The 25,129-nt window shown below is 36.6% G+C and overlaps 1 protein-coding gene across 4 annotated transcripts in view; it reads left to right on the plus strand.

Moving 5' to 3' along the window:
- Positions 1-25,129, plus strand: part of LOC149566441 (uncharacterized) — a 162,920-nt gene that overhangs the window by 112,904 nt on the left and 24,887 nt on the right. For 2 of the 4 annotated variants that reach the window (XM_089817403.1, XM_089817404.1), the window contains exon 9: positions 11,996-12,698. The exons of the other annotated variants lie outside the window; for them this stretch is intronic. In XM_089817403.1, coding sequence (XP_089673529.1) covers positions 11,996-12,070 — 75 coding nt within the window. In that variant the 3' untranslated portion in view covers positions 12,071-12,698. Of the gene's footprint in view, positions 1-11,995; positions 12,699-25,129 lie in introns of those variants that run through there. 4 annotated transcript variants of the gene reach the window in all.

Consider the following 25,129-nt stretch of genomic DNA (forward strand, 5'->3'; position numbering starts at 1 on the left):
ATAATTTGAACATTACTATAATCTTAAATGTACATATAAACATCACTTTATTAAATTATTAAATTATAATGGTGTCAAATCATTTTTATATTATATGCACGTATATAAATATTTATTAAAATAATATGATGAGAGATAAATTAAAATCCTTTGAGATATGTTTTATATTTTAACTCAATTATTTTAATTAAATTAATTATTTAAATAACTCATGCGGTTCCACAGATGTATCTTGTTTCAAGTCACTATATCCTCTACCCATTTGCCCAGTGATGGTGATGCTCCTGCCTAATTCTTTTCTAACAATGCTTCCACCCCCTTCAACATGTTTCCTGCAAGGAAATTCCCTACAGTTAAATTATATTATCATAATGAATTATTTAATCATAATTAATCATAATGGTTAACCATCTTCTCAACTCCATAAATTCATGATTAATGATCAACTAGCATGTTATCTTCACTTGAAACCATTATGACTATCTTACCATTTCGCCAGATCATAACAAATTAAACTGCCAACTAACTTCATGTGAACCTCAACGGCTATATTTCAAATTAGGTCAAAATTTGGAATGTAATAGATGGAGTACTGAGGTTTTTATAGTCAATTAGGAAAATTCTTATTGAAAATTTATGTATTTTCCTCATACTTATGAATATATATATTACCTCATGTTAATAACTTCTACTAGATAAAGCATAAGATGTAATCATAAAGGTCTACATATATATAATTGTATGGATATATATATAATCTCATAATATCTTATATCTATAATGTTGTCTAACAAATAATTATATTCATATGATAAATATTATAATTAAAAGTTGTTCTTATACCTTCTACATTCTTATAGCTGTCATGTCCATCGAGTGACTTCCATATGATCCGGCATATGGCATGTGTTTGACATGACAGGGGAGACTGGAATGTTTATGCATCGGGCATATTACTAAAGGCCTGCCATTACCCGACCAATGCTTGGATGTACATAGTTTTTACCAAACTATGATTGAGTGTACACCAGTTGTACAACATGCTGATGATGTGCTGCGTTGACCTAACATTGACTGACGTATGTGTCATTCAGTTCGATGTGACGGTTGAGTGCAGAATCATTCTTAGGGGTCATGTCTCCTTAACTCATGACTCATTATAGATTGGAGATCATGCGGGGTTCCTTGATAATTGAAATCAACAAAAAGAGTTAATAAAGTCTGTTATATTAAAGGGTGCAGCAGTCGCATTAATACAAATTATTATTTGCTTCAAGATTCTTTATATAAAGAATATACATTCCAAGAATACTTATATGCATAAGTATTAAATATAATTATAATGTTGAAATTTTTAGAGTCATAATGTTCATACTAGCGCAGACTAGTAGCACTTCCCCTCTCTCGGATGCTCCTTTCAAGAATAGAGTACAATGGCAATGGCTATGCTACTAGAGCCCTCCATTGGTTATATTGTGTTTAATGTATCTTGTTACTGTAATTTATAACAGTATTGTGCATATTCTTACGTGTAGATAATAAATATAATAATATTATTCAACATTATTATTACTTAGATTCATAAGAAGTTGAATAGTCATGTTGGAGATGAACAGAAGAGTCATTTCATGTTGATAATATGTATTTTGTTTCCCATTTTCATGTCAATGAGAATTGGGTTTCACTCCCATTTCAAATTCATTCACAATTGATTTCACTCCCAATTCAAATTCATTATTATTACTTAGATACATAAGAAGCTGAATAGTCATCTTGGAGATGAACAAAATAGTCATTTCATGTGAATGAGAATTGGGTTTCACTCCCATTATTACTTAGATTCATAAGAAGTTGAATAGTCATCTTGCAGATGAACAGAACAGTCATTTCATGTTTATAATATGTATTGTGTTTCCCATTTTCATGTGAATGAGAATTTTCACTCCCATTTCAAATTCATTCACAGTTGATTTCTTGGCTTGACTTTGGTATTACTATTAGAATCCGAGGGCAAATATCCACTCACAGAAAATAAATTCATGGTAAATGTCATGCCCCCTCTTTAGCTCCTTCTGGCAGTGATATGTGAGTTAGCCTATCAAGGAGTCTCGTAGGCTGGCAAGAGTGTTTAGAGGCTCAATCAGGGTTGTAGTGTTCGAATTTGAAGTTTCTGACAATGAGGGCATGATTCAGAGGAGTTCCTTAATTATAGGAGGAGACCCCAACTTTCTAGGAGGTGGAGGTATCATCCAACATTGAGGTTATAGGAGACCGTCCCCTGGTTTCAATTTCGGGAGATTTGGAGGTCTTCATACTTTTTAGGGTTATCCCTAGATTTGAGGGATGAGACTGTTGATAATTTCATGATATCTAGCATCGGTCATAGGTGGTGGCAAGTTCAGTTTCACCTTGTGAAGTTGATCTGGCTATTAGTTGGCTCTTGGGAAAATATTTAAATATTTTCCTAAGTTAGTAATTAAATATTTAAATAAGGCTAATTCATTAGCCTCTAGGATGAAATAAGGAGATCTTTGGCTCCAGTTGGTCAGTTGTGTTGGGGTGTGATAGTTTGTTGGAAAGTGCCAGATCTCTACTATTTGATTTTCAGCTACAGGAGTCTCGGTGACTCTTGATACTTTTACCATGATTGAAATAATGCTTTTTCCTCTATGCTGGACGCCAATAATAGAAATAAACATTATAACCCAAAGTTTCCACTCAAGTCATATTAGGTCATTCTTAGGGTTCGAATGCCTAGTAGGGAGTTATAAGGAGAAGCAAAGGAAGGAAAGATCATCTTTTACATTATTCATCCATCATTTTGGGCGCTTGGCTCTGGTCGAGCATTCCTCCAACTAGGATGCCAACCCTAGGTTGAGAGAGTAAACTGTTTGGGATGTAGCTCTCAAGCAGCTGTGATTCAGCAGGTCTTCAATACTATATTTAGGCAGAAAGCAAGCAGCTTTAGCAATGGCAGCCTTTCTTACCTAATCTTCAATAGCATCCGCCATCTCAGATCTAACCTTCATCATTGGGCCGCCTTTTTGCACACCTAGGTGTTGGAATAAGAACAGATCTGTTGCAGACCTGTAGCTGTCTGCCTATCCAGATCTGGCGTTGACTGTAGCTAAAGTACTGGGTTGCTTTTATTTTTGTAACAGTCATTATTGGGTTCATTTGGGTATTCCCAGCTTTCAAGTGTTGTGATTTTGGATTATTACTAAGCTGCTTAAATACTGCTGTTACTAGTAGATATTGTAACACATCTATTTTGAAGAGAAAATATCAAAAATCAAATACCAAACTTCTGCACTTCTGTCTACTCTGTAAGAACATGTAATAATTGTAGGAGAATTCTATTTATTTAAATAAAATTACAGCAGGTCAATGAATCAGTCTGCTAGGGATATTTCAGTAAAACATATTAGCCACAGTGATCTTCCATTCAGTGCTGCAGTTAACTTCTGTTTGTAAAAAATAAATTAGCAGTTTTTTCCAGTTCTCTATTTCCTGCAACAAATTTTGAATCACAGCAAATAAACTAGAAGTCAGAGTTAAGTCGCAGCAATGTTTCAGTCATTCAATTCTCTTGTGTTTCATGCCTCCCATTTTTCCCCAACTATTTTTTCTTCATCCGAAGTTATGAAAATATGTGGAATTCAACATTTAAAGAGCTTAGAGAGATTGAATATCAGCAGCAGGTTCTTTCCGGAATCAAATAAAGTGATGCAGATTGCACTAGGTCATACAGCTGTTAATGGAGTCAATGATATTCACAAGGCTAGTGCAATGTGACATGGCAATTGTGGTTTATTTTTCACGATATTTCCAAGAAACAAGTTATGATAAATGTTGAAAGCTTTGAAGAATATGATTTTGCGAGAACTGGCACACCTACAATTGAAAACATTGAGTCAAAAGAAGGCTCTCTGAGAGATTGAAACAATTAAAACATGAGATGGAACCATTTTTGTTGAAGAATGGTATTCCAGGTCAATACTATCTATTTGAATCTAGTTGGAAGATGGTGGGCAAGTGTTTGGGGACCATTTAGATAACATAAGATAAATTTATTAATGCTCAATAAAAGACCACAATGGGTCAAAAGGACTCCCAAAAACAAGATGAGGCCTGCCCACAACAAGGACACTAAACAAGGTTGTATCGTGTTCCCAAATTTTAATGTAATAATTAAATTAAATTAATCAATTAATTGGTCCCAAAATTTAAATAATATAATAAAGGTACCTTTAATTAATAAATGTGGGGCCTAAATTAATAAAGTAATAAAATAATTAATATTGTCGTCCTGTTGTGAATCTCTAGATGCTTCTTGCAGGCCTTTATAAGGAGATGACTAGGCATTGTAATTCATCATAGATTGGATTAGATTTCTCTTTGTATTTTCAGAGGCTAAAGGTTGAGGAAGTTGTGCATAGTTTCAGAGGTGGAAGACCCCTCCCTATTTTGTTTGTTGTAGTTTCGATGGTTCAATGCCACCATATTCTGTCGTTGGAAATGTCATATGGTTACTTATATCTGTCAATCATCGTCAATTGGCAACAACTCTATATTTTCTCAGATCTAGTCCGATGCTTATGTAACCTTGAAGTAGTTATTGAATCTCAAAATATTGTTTGTGTTGCCAGACTTGGGAGCAACCAACTGTTTATGTAAAACTGAAAACTTTGATGTTTGCATGTGTGCGAGTTCACTTATCCAATTGCATTGATCACTTATTCTTGTCCCATCTTGTGATTTGAAAGACTATCAAAGATCTAATTCAATTTATTTCATTTCAGTCTTATTCTAGGTACTGCAAATTATTAATTATGTATATCTATGGCGGGCCTTACCATTGTATTTAGGTCAAGGAATTTTCTTTACAGTAGAGTTTGAAGCATATGTAAGGGCCAAAGGTTGACTGTACAGTGTCAAAAAGAGGGAATCACTATACGGTGTTGACATAACCATACACCATTGAAGACATCAGCTCCATCGTATGCTAGAGGGCACATTGATGCCATACAACACTATTCTTGCTAAGACCATACATTATTTGTTATTACCGTGCATTCATCAAACATTGTGCAACCACTGTATGACTCACCAATGCTCCGTACTCTTGTGAGGTTACTCATCGTGGGCTTCACAGTATGCTTATAACATCTCACCTCAAGTTATTCTCAGGGTTCTACGACAAGAGGGACATTACAATCGTATTAACGCTGGTGATCTTGTCAACCTATTGAGAATTGAGATTGAATCATGGCGGCCAATGATGGTTTGAGCAATGTGCCGAGAGAGCTAAGAAGTCAAGAGAAGCTTCACAAGTGGATGGAGGAGACACTCAACCTCTTGACTGAAGCAAGTACGAAAAGAGTTTCACAACACCTCAAAGCAAGGTCGTTGATGACAACATTCACTCATTAGGAATCACGAACACCCACTTTGGCTGAGTCGTTGAAGCAAATCAAGCAGGATTGGGGAATTGGTGAATGGGAGAGGGACATATCTCTAATAGATTATGTAGAATTGCAAATGAAGCATCCGTCATCTCACCACAATATACTCTTCAACAAGGGTTTGAAGCAGGAGATTGATAAGTGGCTGAAGGATGAAGTCATACAGACACCAAAGGATATAGACATGCAACAAACTCTAATTGCCCCTCCAGATAGAGAACAATGAAAATCTCAAGATAATTAGAAGATTAAAGATGGAGAAATCATTGACGATTCAAACAAGATTAATAATGGAGAAATCGTTGAGGGTAAGGAGCAAGACAAAATAGGTGATCTGAAATAGGACGACAACCAAGCCAATGTTGAAGTGGATACTCATAATACTTTTAGTGTGTGGAAGGAGAGAGGCTACAAATTTTTAAGAGAGTATGGGTAACGATTTGTAGTCACAGTAGAATCATGAACCTGGAGGTGTAGGTGTTACTGACACTCGTTTGCAAGAATGATTGCTACCATTTTTTTAATTATAAAATCTATCCTCCAATGGCATCCAAGGCATGCATAACAAAAACCTTTCTGTGTGAGGGACTTTCTTGTGAGAGCAACAAGGCTTGCCTATGCCATGCAGTTCCAAAAGAGGTTGATGAACCTAATGGCATTGATGTATTTTATGATTGGCATTTTTGGGATCTTGGTGACTCCAAACACGACAATGTTTATATCAAAGTGACAAAGGAGAAGTTCGATGACAATCTATTGCAACAAAGGTTTGATGCCATTTCACTTGTCTCGCCTGTCTCGCCTACGCATTTGGTTTGGGACCCTCGAGCTGATGACATTTCATCTGATTACAAATTTCTTGAGGGCAAGCAATCTTTGGGCAGGGAGGATTTGTCATATCCCAAATTTTAATCTAATAACTTAATTAAATTGATTGATTAATTGGTCCTAGAATCTAAATAGTATAATAAACATACCTTTAATTAATTATTTTAATTAATAAATATGGGACTCAAATTAATAAAGTAATAAAATAATTAATATTATTGGCCTATTGTAAATCTCTAGATGCTTCTTGCAAGCCTTTATAAGGAGATGGTCAAGCATTGTAATTCATCATGGATTGGATTTGATCTCTCTTTGTATTTTTAGAGGTTGAAGGTTGCGGAAGTTGTGCACAGTTTGAGAGGTGGAAGAGCCCCCCCATTTTGTCTGTTGTAGTTTTGGTGGTTCAACGCCACCCTATTGTGCCATTGGAAATATTATACGGGTATTTTCACTTGGGTGCAAGATCTGTCAATCATCGTCAATTGGTGATAACTCTATATCTTCTCAGATCTTGTCTGATGCCTATGTAACCTTGAAGTAATTATTTAATCTTAGAATATTATTTGTGTTGCAAAACTTGTGGGCAACCAACTGTTTATGCAAATTTTGGAAACTTTGATGTTCGTGTGTGTGCAAGTTCACTTATTTGATTGTAGTGATCACTTATTCTTGTCCCATCTTGTGATTTGAAGGACTATCAAAGATTTATTTCAATCTATTGCTTTTCGATCTTATGCTAGGTACTACAAATTAATAATTGTGCTTTCAAGGTGAGCATTAGCATTGTACACAGGTCAAGGAATTGTCATTACGATAGAGTTTAAACCATATTCAAGGGCCAAAGGTTGACCGTACAGTGTAAGCAAGAGGGAATCACCGTTTGATGTAAGAAAGAAGGAATCATCATACGATGTTCAAATCACCATACATTGCTGAAGACATCAACTACATCGTACACCAGAGGACACTATGCTAACAATATGACACTATTCCTACTAAGGACGTACGCTATTTGGTATTACCATGTGGCCATTAAACATTTTGTGGCCATTGTACGACTCACCATTGCTCCATACATATGCTACAAACCTTCTCTCATGGGTTATTCATCATGGGTTTCACAATACGCTCATAACATCTCATCTCAAGTTAGTCTCAAGGTTCTATGACAAGAGGGACATTACAGGCAAAAGGAAAATAACCACAATGACAACGGAAAACAAACAAGAAAAAAAAAGGAAGAGGGGGAGGGGGGATCAATAAGACCCCGAAACCTCATTGCAAAATTGGAACAATGTAGAAGAATACTAGGATAAAAGGGTAAGATGAAGAGCTAGAAGATTCTACGAAGTGCCTCTGAAACTTTGTGGAAGAGTTAGAAGAGATCTATTTCTGATAAGACATCTTCCAAGGTCTCATGATGCATACTAGTAGGATGCTGGAGTTGGAGAGAATGGTCCCAAAGCCTAATGGGCTCTTGAAGGTGAAGTGCTAGACATATCTAATCAGTGCACTTGAAAAAGGTGGAGAGAGACTGACCCCCTTGAAAAGGTAGTAGAACCACCCACATATCTCATAGTATATAGGATGCTTGAAGACGAGGTTCTCCTTCTCTGCCTCCCTAATGCTACATAATTGGCAAGTTTCATTCTCTCTGTCAAGTTGATGATTAGTCTCAATGCTGAGACAATGTGAGTCCACTTTGAAGGAACTCAGGGGGATCTAGAGAGAGTGCAACTAGTGGTGGGATAAGTAAGAAGGGCAAAAAGCGAGTTCATTCTTTAGCTTTAAAATGTGCTCAACATAAAATGCCACCTTGGGGAAAAGACCCCTATAAGGGTTAATCCAAGTAGTGTGGATGAATTACTTGTATATATCTATTCTAATACACTTGTGGGAGGAGGTGGTGAGGGGCATCAAAAGAATATTGGAAGGGAGGTAGATGATCCATCTCAATCCCGATAGACCCAAAGCCTTAGCACACAGGCTCAATTTGGAGAAACAGAGGCAATAGCAGATGTAGATAAGTAGTATGATGTAGGAGTAACAATGACAACCCACATCGAAGTTGATAAAACCACAAAGGCGATGTAAGAACTAAACGAGATCAAAGATGACCCTAAGTCTTCAAGGGTGAGCCTCCAAACTCTACAAGAATAATATTTTGTGAAATAGATTGCTCGCACCTAATGATGCAACAAAGTAGAGAATCTGAACCCACTCAATAGAGGTCTAGTTAAACTCCAATAAGGAAGGCCGTCAAAGCACATAACCATAAACAGTATGTATGATCAAATAATCCATGAGTCATTTTGGACATGGTGTCCTGGAAGTGTTGTCAGAAGCATTGCCTCTCGAGAAGGGCCAAAGAATCATATTCCTTGATGTGCGCTTGGAGGGTGAGCCTTATGCTGAACCTAGGACCAAAGAACTTAACCCCCAGGTAAGTATAAGATGAAGAAATCTCAACCTCACCCCCTCTGAAGAAAAAATGAACATGAGAAGTCTTAAAACAATTGCAAGTTATCAATTTTAGCTATCCCCGAATCAACAATCAATTGTCGTAAGTCATAGAAGGATGCAAAACCATCAAGATGTCTCTATAATCCCTTTGGAGAAGAGGCAAGACGAAACACATCATCAACAAAGAGAAAAATAGAAACCAAAATCTAGGGTAGAAGGCAACCATCATTAGTATGAGATTATTCCCAAAGAAACCCCTCTAGCTCATCAATGTAGATGCCAAATAAGTTAGGGGATAGGGTAAGCTCTGTTTAACCCCAATAGTACTCTTGATGAAATTCGAGAAAACCTCTAGGGTCCTAAGGTGACCAAGGAATCACTGATAAAGTCCCATAATAGTCGGCTAGTGAGTCTCAAATATGCTAATTTCATGTAGTGTTTGAAAAAGGGCCATCCTTGGAACCGAGTCAAAGTCTTTGTGGAAATCCACAAAGCAACAATTCACCTTTGACGAATGATGTCAGACCTCCTCAACTATGGTCCAAAGAGTTAGAATATATGGTCCGTGGTTACATAAATCTAGTTGGAAACCATCCTTCCCTCTAGCACAAATACAATGTTGTCCAACTCCTTGGGTAGAATGCTATGTTGAACTATAACATAAAGTATAGAGAAGCTGTGGCCAACCATGATAGTCTTGTAGTTGGGATCAAAAGCTAGGCCCGATTATGAATTGGATGAGTAATGTTGTTTGACCAAGAGGTGGGAATATGAATCACATGGTTGAATAGGTTGGATAAGTAGGAGCCTAGCGTGGCGAAGCCGTGCTTGAAGAACTTAGCTTGAAAACCCTTCATCTGCTATTGTTGAGAATTCTAAGTTCTAACTACTTCTATAATGTTTGTGTGAGTGAAAAGATGGCAATGAGGCACGGGGTTGGGGGGTTTTGGGGGTGGGTGAAATGGATGGGGGTTTTGGCCGGGGATATCATGAAGTGAGGAAATATGGGAGACTAGAGTTGTGGTTCAGCTCGGGTGTGGAGGGGGAAGCGGTGGGAGAAAAGGGTCTGCGAGGGGGAAGGGGGCAATTGAGAAGTTGTGAATGGAAGAAATGAATGATTGGATGGAAAGAACATAGTCAACCACACCCACACCACCAATTGAGGCCTAGAGGTGAAGAAGTGAGAGTCCAAGAAGAAGGATAAGCCATTCAGAACCACAAGATCAAAAGACTTGCAAAGCTGGATGAGGTGTCTGACATACTTCGTGAAAGGTCTTGAAGTGTCATTTGGAGACCTATGAAGCCCTAAATTTGTCAGATCCATGTCCTCAATGCATGTAGTATCTATGGACCGACTCCGAAGGGGGGTCTGACCAACTTGAGTGTGTGCATTAAAATCGCTAAGAATGATAACGTCCCTGGTAGCAGAAAACTGAGAGATTCTATCATACAAGTGAGAGTAGAGGTCACCATTAGGATCATTTTGGACAATGTACCCAAAGGAGGCATGCAGGAAACAACAAACACCAATAAATATGTCTCTAAGGGGACAACACAACGAATGCAGACCTGTAAAAACCTAGCTGAATCATAAGAATAAAAGTTTAACTGCGAAAACAGTCACTGGTAAGGCAGGCAACCCCCTTTGAGCCGTGGACCCCACAAGAGCTTCTACCCTCACACCTATAGCTGAGAACCAGTGAAAACCCATAATGCTAAGAAGAAGATGTGTGGGACTCTTGTGAGCTTCAGTTAGGAAGAGGAAGGGGAATGCAAATCAAACTCCATCTTATGTCCTTAAATGATCTGGATAGTTTCATCATTACCATGCTGAGAACAAACCAAAGCATTTTTTTGACATTCTGTTGGTTTCAATTCTAAAAAACTGGTGCTACTTGACAATGGTGTTTATCAGGAGGCACCTCAATTCCCACATCTTTGTTGGATTATACTAATCTTCATCGTATGTCTCTTTGACGGCTTGATTAGAGCACAGGCCTAGGCATTCTTGTAGCTCTTCATAGCACTTGAACAAAAATTGCCATTGTCTATAAAGAGTTTTTAGCCTAGGATTCAATTTGAGCAAAATCCTGTAGCAAGCTGAGCCAGCCCATTCGATACAAAGCAGAATTTTTTTTGCAAACTGACAGTTTTTGGAGGTCTCCAACTGCCACTACAAAGATGATCAAGAGTTTCCTAATAAAGGTTTTCTTATTTGTTGTAATGTGTACGATCATCAATTATACCAGGGGAAGGATTTGAAAGTTAATTTATCATTTAGAACAGAAAATGGTGGTGAATAGAAGTCAGAGAATGTAAAAATAGTCTTTTAAGAAGAATGGGATAAGGTATGGAAGTTGAAAAAAATTTAAAAAATTCTAAGCGATGTAATATTCAGTATAAAAGGGGATATATCAATATCACAATTGAAAGTTGAGTCAATTTGAGAAATTACCAATAGGAAACTCATCTCTTTGCCAGGTCAATGCCCTAGTTGATGAGAACTCTAAATTGGCAGAAGGGAACACACTATGATGTAGACTGCACCTTTTATAAAGGAGTGGAGCTTTTTATCAAGAAAATGAGGCTCCAAAACACAGAAAAAGTTACCAGAAAGGTTAACACAAACATTGGTTTCATAATTACCTGTGCAGTTTTAGTGGAGATGTAACATGCTTTTACATAATTTTAGGTCTAGACAATAATTTATATAATAATATTTTATATTATTACTTAGATTCATCTGAAGCTGAACAGTTATTGAAGATGAACTGAACAATCATTTCATGTTGACAAAAATGTACCTTGCATCACATTTTTATTGGGTTTCCAATCTCCATTTTCAAATTCATTCATTGTCCATTTCCTGTGTGTATAAAATTATGCCACATCTTTGTTCCACATGGATATGTAATATTTTACTGTTGCATATTTCATTTCTCATGTAACACTTTAGAATTTAATAAGAGAGAGACTGTCGTCCATGGACCGTATTTTTGGATTCTGCAGCATGGATCATCTGCAGCTCATGTTATGTACTTCCCACTATTTTTCATGATTGTTGTATCAGATCTTTTGGCTTTCACACCATCAAATTTATATAGTTAATAATAAATATAGATTGTTCTACAATTGTCTAAAAGCATAGCTTCCTGTTTTTGTTGCACATATTCAAACAACTCGGTAACTTTGTTTGTATCATCCCCTCTTTTGTGATTTTGCCTCGTTATCTATGCTAGAGAATTATGCAGGCTGGGGATGATAATTTGCAACTTGTTCGGATTTCTGTAATAAGTACACGATTATCATATTGAGATGTTAAAGCTATGTATCCAATCCATACATCTCATGTGCAAAACATAGTTTATTTTATGAGGAATTGAATTAGTTCATGGTTCAGTTGTAATATTGTTCCTTGCCAGAGGTATCCATGCTACTGTCTGTTTCCTTGAACAAGAGCATACATATCTTTGTTGAAGATCAACTAGCTCTTTACTCTTATTGAAATCTTTTCAGGATTTAATGAAATTAGCCTGACCCTTTTTTAATTTTGTTCCCATGGTTTGTTAACTTGTGTACAACTTCAATCTTACAAGATTCATAGATTCCAAGAATTTCCAAATTTGAGGTGTTGCAAACGAGGGTGATGTACCACTTAGTGCGACATGTCCTTATAAAAAAGGAAATGCTATTTTGTCTGAGAAAATCGAGAAAGATGTAGCTCAGATGAATTTGTATGATCTTGTGAGTATAGGGTTCCATTGGCATTGACTTCTCAGCCATGTGAATTATTGTAGTTTCAAAAATTGCATGCTTGTCAACTTAGAAGACAAGATGGTGTAATTATTTTGGTCCAAGTCACTTGTTTTGAGTCAGGCTTGTAACTGTGTTTCTTTTTATCTCTTAAGGGCTACACCAATATGGTCATGAAGTTCATGCAAATTCCTAGTAAATATCAAATTATTATGCATGTAAACTTTGTTTAAGTCATTGAAGAACTATCTGGGTACTTGGTTCATTGAATGGGAGAAAATTGTGCATGAATTCACTCAAACTAAAGAAACAGGGCTAACTACTCAAATAATCCTTTGCCAATCTTCAGTTATACCAAAGGGTGTAATTGATCTTGTCACAATCTTGTTGGGTATTAACATTTTCTTATCCTTCCAAGTACTACTTCTGTTGTACAGATCTGTTAGCCTGCGTAAACATTTGAGAAAAAAATTGATTTACCTCTTGATTTTTTATGCAAAGCTTCATTTTAGCAAGACAGATATACTAGTGCCATTATTTTGTTTTCCCTTTGGCCTTTCCACACCACCCTCTAGATTTAGATTTCACCTAGTGTATAACATCAAGGAACAAATGTCAAGGACTAAGTCATATAGTTCCACATCATGTATTAGCATACAAATTTGGATAATTTTCTTTTTCATTAGTTGGATCACTTTGATGTGGATTTATTGAGTTAAATTTTGATGTCTTAAGAGAAGCCTTCGAGATGCATTGTAGAGTATTTTGTTTATTGTCCTGTCCTAAATGATGTTAAATATGATGAGTTCAAGAATATGAAATGCAATTTTCTAAGAAAATTTGTCAGTGATAACTATATTCGTAAAGGACGAGCTCTTTGATTTAGTACTCTATGAGTCTTTTAACAGTAATTGAGGTTGTTTGTTGATTTATTCCATGTGGTTCAGTAGAAAATGAACTTAAATGATTGGTCCCACCAATTAAACTACATTGTGTTATAGTATTCCTTTTTATAGAATATTTGTGTTTGTTGATGTAACTAAAAAGTTTCCTCCACATCTCTTCAAGTTTCACATAAAATTCTCCACTATTATCATTTGTTTCTTAAATATCTTGGGTTAGGTACCGAAGAGCCACAAAAAAAGAGCGACAAGCTCAGATTTCTAGTAACAAGATGTTTCCTTTATCCATTCTACAATAGCTTATTCATACATACATTGTCACTCAACAATAGTAAACAAAATTTGAAACCATGACTGTCTCCGTCTGAAAAAATCAGCCGCCTCATAAAAATCAATGTTGGAACAATGACATCGTAAAACATTCCTCATCTCTACATCAATATGAAACAAGGATTGCTACAAGTTACTAGGCTATAATATCGAAAACTTGCCTCTATTAAGAGCCAATAAAGAGCAAAACAACTTTAAAAAAAAGATGATGAATTCCATAGGAAAACCAACCCAATGACTATAAAAAAAAAAAAAAAAAAAAACTAGAAAAATACCCCGTTGGGTGGATTTTTTGCAACCGACAGTTTTGGGTAAATTCTAGTCAAAGTAGGATGACTAGACACAGCGTGTGAGACAGAGTCTCTCCTACCTTAAAGGGAAGGCTCCCTCTTCTCACCGTTCCTTGGATCAACTCAAGGTAAGCAAGAAGTTGAGAGATTTTGTAAGGGGTGTTACCAATATTCTTTCCTTTTAACTTCAGGAAAGAATCCACTTACTTGTGGAGCAAGGGGCAAGATGAAATCTCTAACTACACTTTTATCTAATAGCTAGAAACGGTGATACTAATAAACAAACACTAACTCAAAGGCTAGCTGAAAACGTACCAGTTTGGCTCTAAGTCTTGTTTTAACCTATTCTATAAGAATAACCTCTACCATTGGAGTACAAAGACTTCTAGAAATAGGGAATTCTAACTATTTTTCGTGAATTTGAGATGGTAATACAAGCTACAGTCAAAGCTCCTAGTCTATGTATTGCCACAACCATTCCCAGTCAAAGCTTCGGCTCCGATTGCTTCTGAAATCACTATGCTCTATTATTGAAGACACAGTAATAACATGAATCAAAGAAAATAGGCACAAATTATAGTTAAAGCTTCTAATTTTCTTTATCACAATTGCTTCTAGTCAAAGCTTCAAATCCAATTGCTTATTTTATTCACTTTTCTCCCAAATTCGTAGTACACAATTAAAGTTTTGCTTGCACAAATGTGGCAGAGCTTTCTTGTATACAGCAAAAGATGATTTTTACAATGAGGGGGCACTCTTTTATATAGGCAAAGGAGTTGAGAGAAAAAGATGGGAGGAAAAAGTGGGAGCAACTCAACCAACTTTGACCCAATCTAATTAATGAGAAAAATTATTGGATTATATGTCATTACACATGTAAGTCGTATTACATGTAATTACACATTTTCATGTAATACATCCTCTTCAATTACAAACATGAAAGAAGAAGAAGAAAAATGGAAAAGGATTGTTTTGAAGGGCCTTGTACTTGGCAATGCAATCTCGGATGATAACAGGATCGAGAGTTCTTGTATTTCATGCCACTGCATTCACCCTGATAACCATGGTGTTACATTTTTTGATAGCCGCTGACTCTCTTTGATGAATTGTTTGTTGTCATTTGAAAACTTGATGTGATCAAGCTTTTCTCACTCAAGTTGTCATGAATTCTCTTTTGTAGATCAGCACAAACTGGAGTCTCTGATAGTTTGAAAACCTTCTTGATGGTGTTTGGATGTAAACCCCGAACAACTTTCTGACAAGCATCTACAACTTCCTCCTTTTTTTTTAAAACAAAGTGCTTGGCGTATTCCATCATGAATTTGGTTTCTCAGACAACCATTGGAAAATGGAGAGCAGAAGAATTCTTGCTTCTTTGATTTGAAGCATGTCTTCTTTACTAAATGTCTTCATTCTTTATAGAAATCTGGGCATATCTTGACGTGCTGCAACATGAAAGTTTCAATGGGATTGAATCCATGAAAGCTTTGAGATTTGAGTTACAATGACGAATCCATGAGGAGTGGGTATTCGAAATATGGATTAGATACTTATGAAACACATGTGACGGCTATAAATGAACTGGAATGTATATGTAGAGGATCAAAAATAGTAGGTGGAGAGAGAGAAAACATGAAGTGGGTGATGAATATGCTTTGGGACATGAAAGTGAGACGCATGGGAATGCGTCTAAATGAAAACTCTTGACTTTTAAAAGGTGACTTGCGCTTACAAGATGTCATTGCACGGAAAGTGGATTACATGTATATGCAATATGTAATGAGGAATGGAAAGTGAGAAGAGTGAGAATGGAAAAGGAAAATGAGATTACATGTGCGTGCGGATGACGGATGGAAATACATGTAATCACATGTGAAAAATAATATGTGAATTTTTGAGACATGGAAAGATGGAAATGGAATGAAATGATGCTCTTGCATGAAATGGAAGGTGGAGTGAAGTAAAACATGATCAAGTTCTTAAGAAAGAACTTGCAACTTCTTCAAATTGAAGAAAAACCCAAAAGAAAACAAGCAAAACACAAATACAAAAGAGAAACTTACCTTTGGAAAAAGAATTAAACATGGCAAAAAGCAAGCCACTTCAACATGCAAATTCGAATTTGGAGTTTTGGAAAAAAAATCAGAAACATGAAAAATTAACCATTTCATCATTTTAAAAGGGAAAATGCACTTTTCATGGCATTTAAATCAATAAGTGTGAAGCATCAAGCCAAAACATGCATAAATTCAACAAGATAAGCATGAATTTATTTAGCAAGAAGGAAAATGTCCACTTACTTGATGATTGTGTGCCAAAATAACAAGTTTTATAGACTTGTAGACCAATTCTCTCTCAAATCCGGATTTTCAAACAACTTTTTGACTTCTTCCATACTTGCTTGTAATGGATATTCATGGTCAAATTTGACATGAGAATGCCAAAAACATAATCTCCAAAGACAATAGCATGCATACAAACTAAAAAAGACCCCTTTTGATCAAAGGTATGGGCTGGAAATGCCATTTTTTGAACAAAACGTGACTTTTTTATGTAACAAATCTGGGCCTTTTTTGCAAAAATGTGGCAAAAAAATGCATGTTTTTGGGTCATTTTTGGCTTGTGAATGCAAAAACAACTTTCCCAAATGCATATACAATGATTAAAACTCCAAAACGACCCCTTATTTGGCCAAAACGTGAATTTTGAAGGCCCAAATCTAGGCGTTTTTGTTCAAAACGTGGCTCCAAATGGGGCTGAAATAAAATGTTTTTAGCATGAATGAGGTTGCCGAATGCATGAGAATGCATTAGGATGCAAAAATGCCTCTTAAGGGAAAGATTTCAAGTCATTGCATTGAAGAACCTAATAAGAGAAATCACCAAAAATAGGTTCTTGGAGGCCAAATGCATGAAGTTTTGCCTTCAATATCCAAAAATGGGTTTTAGAAAGGCCAATTCATGTGTTTGAGAGAAAAACACACCTTTTGGAGGTGTTTGCATGTTTAAAAATGCAACATAGAGCAAAGCGCACCTTTTAGAGGCCATTACATGTTCTAAAAACATGTAATGAGCTCTCCCAAGGCAAAAACGCACCTTTTTGGTGCATATGCATGTTTTTAAAACATGCTTTTTGCCCAAAAATGGGTTTTGGAGGTGTAATTACATGTCTTTGGTGCAAAAAACACTTTTTTTGTGCAAAGACATGTTTAAGTTACTTGCATATGCAACTCAAGGCAAAAACTCACATTTTTGATACATATGCATATAACATATGTAGCTCATTTTTTTGATGTCATTGCACATTTAAGTTGAATTTACATGCAATTGCATAAAAAAGGTCCACTTTTAAGATGTCATTGCACATTTCAATGAGTTTAAATGCAAATGCATAAAAAATGTCCACTTTTAAGATGTCATTGCACATTTAAGTGAGTAATTTAAGCATATGTCAATTTAATTTTGATAAAATATTGCTTAAGTGAGACATAAATTATATTTACATTATCATACTAACAATATAATGTGTAAATATCATTTAATAAGCAATACTTACTATATCATTTGATTTAAATACGAAAAACTAAATTGAACTATATAGTTAATATAGTCACTTAAGTGAAAAATAAAAAAATAAACTCAACTAAAAAATATAACATAAAGTGCACTATAGTTACTTCAAGTGAAAATTTAAATGATAAAGTAACTTAAAAACATAACATAAAATGAATTTAAGTTATATTTTTTCAAAAAGTGAATGTCAAATTAAAAATATAACATGATATTTTTAATTTATGTAGTTGCATCAAAAAGGTCCACTTTTTGGGCACTAAATTGGTCATATCTTTTGGTTGTCAACTCCGATTAAGCCCCAAATTAGATCAAATCGAAGGGGAAACTGAAAGCAATGACTTGAGAAAAACCTAATGACTAAAAATCTACAAACACTCACTCAAAAACGAAGAAAAGGATGTTGAAGGCCTCAAAGATCAAGCATAGGCTTGACAATCAGAAAAATGAAAAAGCCTTTAGTTAAAAGAATTTTCTACACGAATTGGAGTTGATTGATCGATTAACATTAACCAATTAAATAACAAATTCAACTTAGAGAAATGAGAAACTAGTTTGAAAAAGTTTCATACTATTACCTACATTTTGTGGTGACAAAATGCAGGACAACATACCCTTAACATCAGGTGATGCAAATTACTATGGCCCCAACCTCCAAGTATTAATATTGACAAGTTTGAAAATGGATCATGGATGTGAGGAAAATTACACATGCTTTTTAGAACTCCCACCACCATTCCTACATTCATTACATTTTCCAACTTCCATAGGTATGAGATCTGTACTCGTACATTTGAGTCATCATTGTCAAAATAGCTAGAAAACATTGGTTTAACATCGAAAGGTAGGGGGGCATGTGGTACCTCAACAATTCTACTTATGTCTAGCTGCCTATATTTCTTGCATTGTTTGATGACATGGAGGTGGTCTAGGAACAATTAAAAATTGTTTCAGACTTTTGGTGTAATTAAGACATTTTACACTGGTTAATTGTCGCCTATGCCCTAATTACACTTTATTTAACCTTACTTAGGGAATCACATAGGAGTAATTGGAGCATTTCTACTTTATGTGGACTTATCATAATATTATTTTATCATATCCACTTATAGTGGATGGACTTTCCCAATTATAGTCGATGATCCACTTTTTATGGTGTTATCACACTAGAAGCTATCCACCTTTCATGGGTGATAGCTTTTCATGTTTATTATCCTGCAATGAGACAACGACATTTGTGATCATCATCATCTCATTCACTCCTTTGTACTCACCTTGGCTGTATAATCAAGGTGTTTCCTATGTGATATTCAATCCAACTGGTTCATTGTATTGCATTATTGATAGGAATATAACTCATTCTTATCATATTATTTCTCTTGTTATTGTACTTCGCTTTTTGCTTCTAGATCTTGGATGGCTATCGCCATAGAAATTTTTTACATGGTATCAGAGCTCATAGAGTGCCATTAGATAGTCTTTGAGAGATTGGAGTGCATATTTTGGTGGATTTTACAAGGTCCACTTTGTGGCTTTCTGTTGCAGAGGAAAATTGGAGCTTGCTGGTGCAAATTTGAGATTGATATGTAATGCCCCTCCTAGAGGTCCTTGGAAACAAGGATAAACATAGACTAACATATTAATTTTGTTAATATACAAGGTAAAACATGCATGCAATCATACAAGAGTGTAATGTTCCCGTTATAAAATAAATAATAAATTAAATGGGCCGATTGATTTAATTTATCTCGGACCCATTTTTATTTTGTTTTCATAATTTGTGTCACCATCGGCTATCTTTGTACATACTCGGAAAGTTTTCCGACGGGTATTTAAGCACGGCTTGTAGGTCGTTTGTAGGCATGCTTTGGATTATTTTCTCTGTATTGTGAATTCTTGTTGGGGATTCTTTGTTGTTCGCCATTTCAGAAGTGAAAGATCTTCCCTATTTGGCTCGTGCAGTTTCAGTGGGATTCCACCCTTACCCTATTCCATTGTTGCATGTATTTCGTGGCTTGGATCTGGAAAATCGGAGTAATATCTTTTGGCAATTATGATTATTCGCATTCAAATGTGTTTTATCATGTTTGTATGGAAATTTGATCGCATTTTGTACACAAACCCATTCTGTGGCCACCATCTCATTCCGTACAGCTCACTCCATCCATACAGCCTCTTATTTCTTTGTAGAATTCTCTATCCTCACCGTACGTCTAGTATCTCTACGTGTACAACCTCATTTATCTCTTTGTATTGTTCTTGCTCCACACATCGTACGGCATCCATAATCTTATGCCACTGTACTAACATATATTAGCAGCGTACGACTAGCATATTTGTTCCGTACGGCCTTCGTAAGACCCGTACGGTTCACTAACACCGTACGAACTATTTACCCCTCTTTGGCACCTAGTACAATAGCTCTGTCTTTCATGTACGGTCAGCAAATTATCAGCTGTACCTCCTGCACTTTGCTCCACACATCCGTACGGCTATTCGGGAGCCTTCAACTTGCGGCAGTGAAGTCGTCAAGTTCATTACAGTGGTATCAGAGCTTTTGATCTTGCCTACCTGTGGAAGTGAATGCAAGTTTATACTCGGAGAAGAAGACGAAATAACCCTTTTGATAGAATGGCAGATCATGAGGATCCTATCACAAAACTCATGAATCTTTTAAGAGAGCTGAATAGAAATCAAATGCAAATCAACAAAACCCAAAGGCTTATGTAGGAAACTCTACAAAAATTGGCCAAGGGAAAGACAATAGGAGAACAAAATGGGCATAGCGACGATTCTGTTTCCGGAAGGACAAACTTTCAACCCCCTTGCTCTCGACCCTCGATACCCATCTTCCTTCCAAGAACGGAGGCACCACACAAAGGAAGAGAGCCCACTTTTGAGAAAATGCAAGAAAAACTTTAGGAAGATTGGCGGAACGCAAATATGGAAGGTGATATAGCTTATAGAGACTATGTCGATCTAAGAAAGAGATATTTTGGCTGAGGAAATCGAGTTATTTTAATGATGATCTCAAGAGAAAGATCATAAAGGTAAACTTATTGCCATTTGATGGATCTGGAGTCATTACCGCACAGTCGTGGGTCCTAAAGGCAGATACCTATTTCTAACTCAATCCAATGCCAGAAGAGGAAGCAATCAAGTTCGCAACACTTCATCTAGAAGGAGTGGCGCATGAGTGGCGGCATCATGGACTAGCCACTCTCGGTCATGACCAAGTGACCTCTTATGTTGAGTTTACTGAGAGACTCATTGATGATTTCGATGAGAAGTATCTTGAGCTCAACTTCAAGGATCTAGCTCAGCTAAAGCAAACAGGCATGGTAGACAACTATGTCACTGAGTTCCAAAGGCTATCAGTATTAGTCCTAGACATCTCTGAAAGACGTCGAATTGTGTTATTCATGGATGGGTTGAGAGAGCCTTTGAGAGGCTGGATCAAAGGGTTCAACCCGAGTACACTCAACGAAGCTATTAAGAAGGTGCATGACATGGCTGCATCTTCCTCCAAATTACACCAACACCATCCCCACAAGAAGACAAAGACAAGGAGCCAATTCAGAAAAAACCTTAGTTTGATGAAGACTCTCAGCAAGAACTCTAGAGGAAAAAGCTCTGTTTCACATGCAAAGAACCATGGGGTCCTGGCCATCACTGCCTCAAGAAGGGGAAGATTCACTACATTGAGGTGATGCCTAATGATGACAAAGAAATTACCTAGCAGGAGAGAATAAATGTCGTGATACAAAAAGCGGGTTCCATTGCTACCATCACTATATCGGCTGGAGGTGGTATCTTCAAAGTTCGTGGCACACTTCATGGAAAACGAGTCTCAATCATGATCGATAGTGGCACCACACTCAATTTCATCAATTCATCTTTGGTCACTAGTAAAGGCCTGCACGCCGTTGAGCATGGAGGAATTGAGGTTAAGGTTGCAAGAGGAACCTTGTTACCTTGCACTCATGTGATCCGACGGCTACAAATTTCCATGGGAAACTATACCTTGGCAAATGATTTCTTTGTCATAGATTTGGTTGATACTGATATCATTTTAGGCATCCAGTGGTTGGAAACTCTTGACCAGTACACTCAAAGTTTCAAAAGGATGGACTTTTCATTTGAGACGGATGGCAAGAAGGTGTTTCTTAGAGGAATGTCAAATAAAGGATTGAGGGAAGTCACAATCAAGAAGATGGAGGCAATTTTTAAACAGGATTTGACCCCAAACGCTGCAAGTAAAAACAAGATAGTCAACACCTCACCGCATTCTTTGGATAATTGGCGGTCTCATCTATTGGCTGAGTATTCCAAGAAGACTTTTGCATGTGAGTTGATGGATGGTTATGTACGTGATGAAAGATACAAAATTATTGATGACATTATTTACTTCGATGGGAAGATCTACTTAGTGCTTGAATCGGAACTAAAGGAGCTAATTACGGAAGGTTTAGAACCGGGTCTGCATTTGCTTGAGGACAAGCAAATTTCGGAACGGGAGGACTATAATGTTCCCATTATAAAATAAATAATAAATTAAACGAGCCGATTGATTTAATTTATCTCGGACTCATTTTTATTTTGTTTTCGTAATTTGTGTCGCCGTTGACTATCTTTGTACACTCTTGAAAAGTTTCCCGACGGGTATTTAAGCACGGCTTGTAGGTAGTCTATAGGCATGCTTTGGATTATTTCTTTGTATTGTGAATTCCTGTTGGGGATTCTCTGTTGTTCGCCATTTCAGAAGTGAAAGATCTTCCCTATTTGGCTCGTGCGGTTTCGGTGGGATTCAACCTTCACCCTATTCCGTTGTTGCATGTATTTCGTGGCTTGGATCTGGCAAATCGGAGTAATATCTTTTGGCAATTATGATTATTCGCATTCAAATGTGTTTTATCATGTTTGCGTAGAAATTTGATCGCATTCTGTACACATAAACCCATTCGTGTGGCCTCCATCTCCTTCTGTACAGCTCACTCCATCTGTACGGCCTCTTACTTCTTCATACCATTCTCTATCCTTATCGTACGGCTAGTATCTCTGCCCATATGGCCTCATTTATCTCTCTGCATTGTCCTTGCTCCACACACTGTACGACATCCATAATCTTATGCCACCATATGACCATTTTGTCCATCATATGGACATATATTAGCATCGTACTACTAGCATATTTGTTCCATATAGTCTTCTTAATACCCGTACGGTTCACTAATACCGTACAGACTGTTTACCCCTCTTTGGCACCTAGTACAATAGCTCTGTCTTTCACATACGGTCAGCAAATTATCAGCCGTACCTCCTGCACTCTACTCCACACATCCGTACAGCTATTTGGGAGCCTTTAGCTTACACCAGTGAAGTTGTCAGGTTCACTACAAAGAGATCACAAAACACCCAACCACCAAAGATCTCCAAGCATTCACTACTTACTGGCATGTACATTTCCATCTACATGAATTAATCATATGATGTTCATTCCATAAAATATGCTATCATTTGTTATGACATTCATTTTAAAGCCCAAACACAATTTCCTAAGTGATTAAGCCAAACAAGTTCATTTATTGGTTTTTAACACAACAACGATGAAACGTCACACCACTTGAACCCAACACATCCGATAGGAGAATTGTTCTGGATTGGGAAGAAGCAACTCCAAAAGGGTATCTGAAACACGGAGTCGCATCCTCCAATCGTGTCGCACAGTGCTCACTATTTAGGATATTTTTTTCCCAATTCACATTGTACAATGTAACTCTACAAGCCCTACGATCAGATGCTCTAACTGCATATAGTACAACTGATTGTAATGTACAATTTAACTTTGGACAAGGTACGATGAAAGCTTGTTCCATACGGTCAAACTCCTAACTGGGCATGATGAAACTTTGAACCTGGTACGATGAAACATGTTCCATCGTTTCATCGTATGAGTTGCTGCTCCAAGAGGTTCAACAAGAACCCAAATTAAGAACAAGATGTTAAACTAATCAAATACAAGAATAAAACCTCCACACCGAGTACTGGATATATGTACCTCGAAGAATGTGCACTCGATAGCATCAAAAGAACTATAAATCTAACTGTAATAACCCTGATTAGATTATAACTTCACAAACTCCCAAATTTCTTTACTAATCAGTAACTAGACATTTTGTCAAACAGTTGGCAGGCTTCATTGTCATCACTGCAAATATAATACTTCAGTTATTTAAACCAAACTAGATAAAACAATTATGTGCTTACAATATTCTGATCGCTTTGGTTCTAAGAATGTTGTATAAATAACATTGATTTATAATCCTGCTTTATGAACCGTGTGAATAAATAATTCTGAAAGTCAAGGTATTCACACCAAACTTTAATTCATTTACCAATTGTGTGTCAAAAATAAGCAGCAATAATAATTTATCAAAAGAACCTGGAATTCTGTCAATGATGAATTGGCCTTGGCTCTAACAGAAAACTGGTAAATTGCAGCTCCTTGGAAAACAACCTCGTCCTCAATAATCCAAACGTAGGCCCAAAAAGATAACTTGCAAGCTTCATCATAGGCTCTCTAATACCATTCACAGCTTCAGCAATATCATTCATGGCTTTAGCAAACTAAACTGCAGGCCCATGCTAGCAAACGCAGGGCTCCTAATAAGTTTGTAGAACCTGAATAATGATTCACAAGGTCTGAATATTGAAAAGCAGGGCCAGAATAATGAACTGTAAGGCCTGATTATTAAATTGCAGGGCCTGAATGAAGATCGTAGGCCTATGGAAATTGTTGCAGGTCTCAATTAGATACAACAACTACCACAGAAAGTACGACAGCCTCCTAGAGCACGCACAGGCATCTTCAATGCAGGAAAAGAAGACATAAATTGCAGAGAAAGTCACGCCTAGCAGCTGGTAAAATTGGGTGCTCCAAGCCAAACTTCAATCACCAAATTCTATGACAAATTGCACTCAATATCAGTTCTGTTCAATCCTATCTAATTCCAGAATCTAAATTGCTCCAATGTCAACAGATTGAATGCTGGATAGAAGTAAAATGGTGCTCCAGATTTAGATAAAACAATCACCAAATTCCTCCACCACTTCTTCCCAAACCCTTCATAGATTTAATTGATAGAGATTTCTCCCTAGCCACAACAAAAAACAATAGGAGAAGAAAACAATTGTATACCTCAGCACATTTGCAAATACAATAAGGAGAATGAAAACTCATAATTGAATCTACAATAATTCAACTGTAGATCCCAAACCCTTATATCTCAGCAAGGGCACAAAACCCACAAACTTTGAATTGTCATAAAGACACCAAGGCAAATAGATAGTCAAATAATCGGATGCCTTTTCCAATGAAATGAGCTCCTATTTATAAACCCTTGTTGGCAAAAGTTTCCCAAGAAACACTATTTCAGAAGATGTGAAAGTTTCCCAAAAGAACTCGATAGTCTAAACTTTCCAACACACTTTTTAGAAAAATATTTTAATATCATTATTATTATAAAATA

This window comes from Cupressus sempervirens, chromosome 3, assembly GCF_028749045.1.
Source record: "Cupressus sempervirens isolate cs-2001-9-10 chromosome 3, ASM2874904v1, whole genome shotgun sequence".
Taxonomy (NCBI): domain Eukaryota; kingdom Viridiplantae; phylum Streptophyta; class Pinopsida; order Cupressales; family Cupressaceae; genus Cupressus; species Cupressus sempervirens.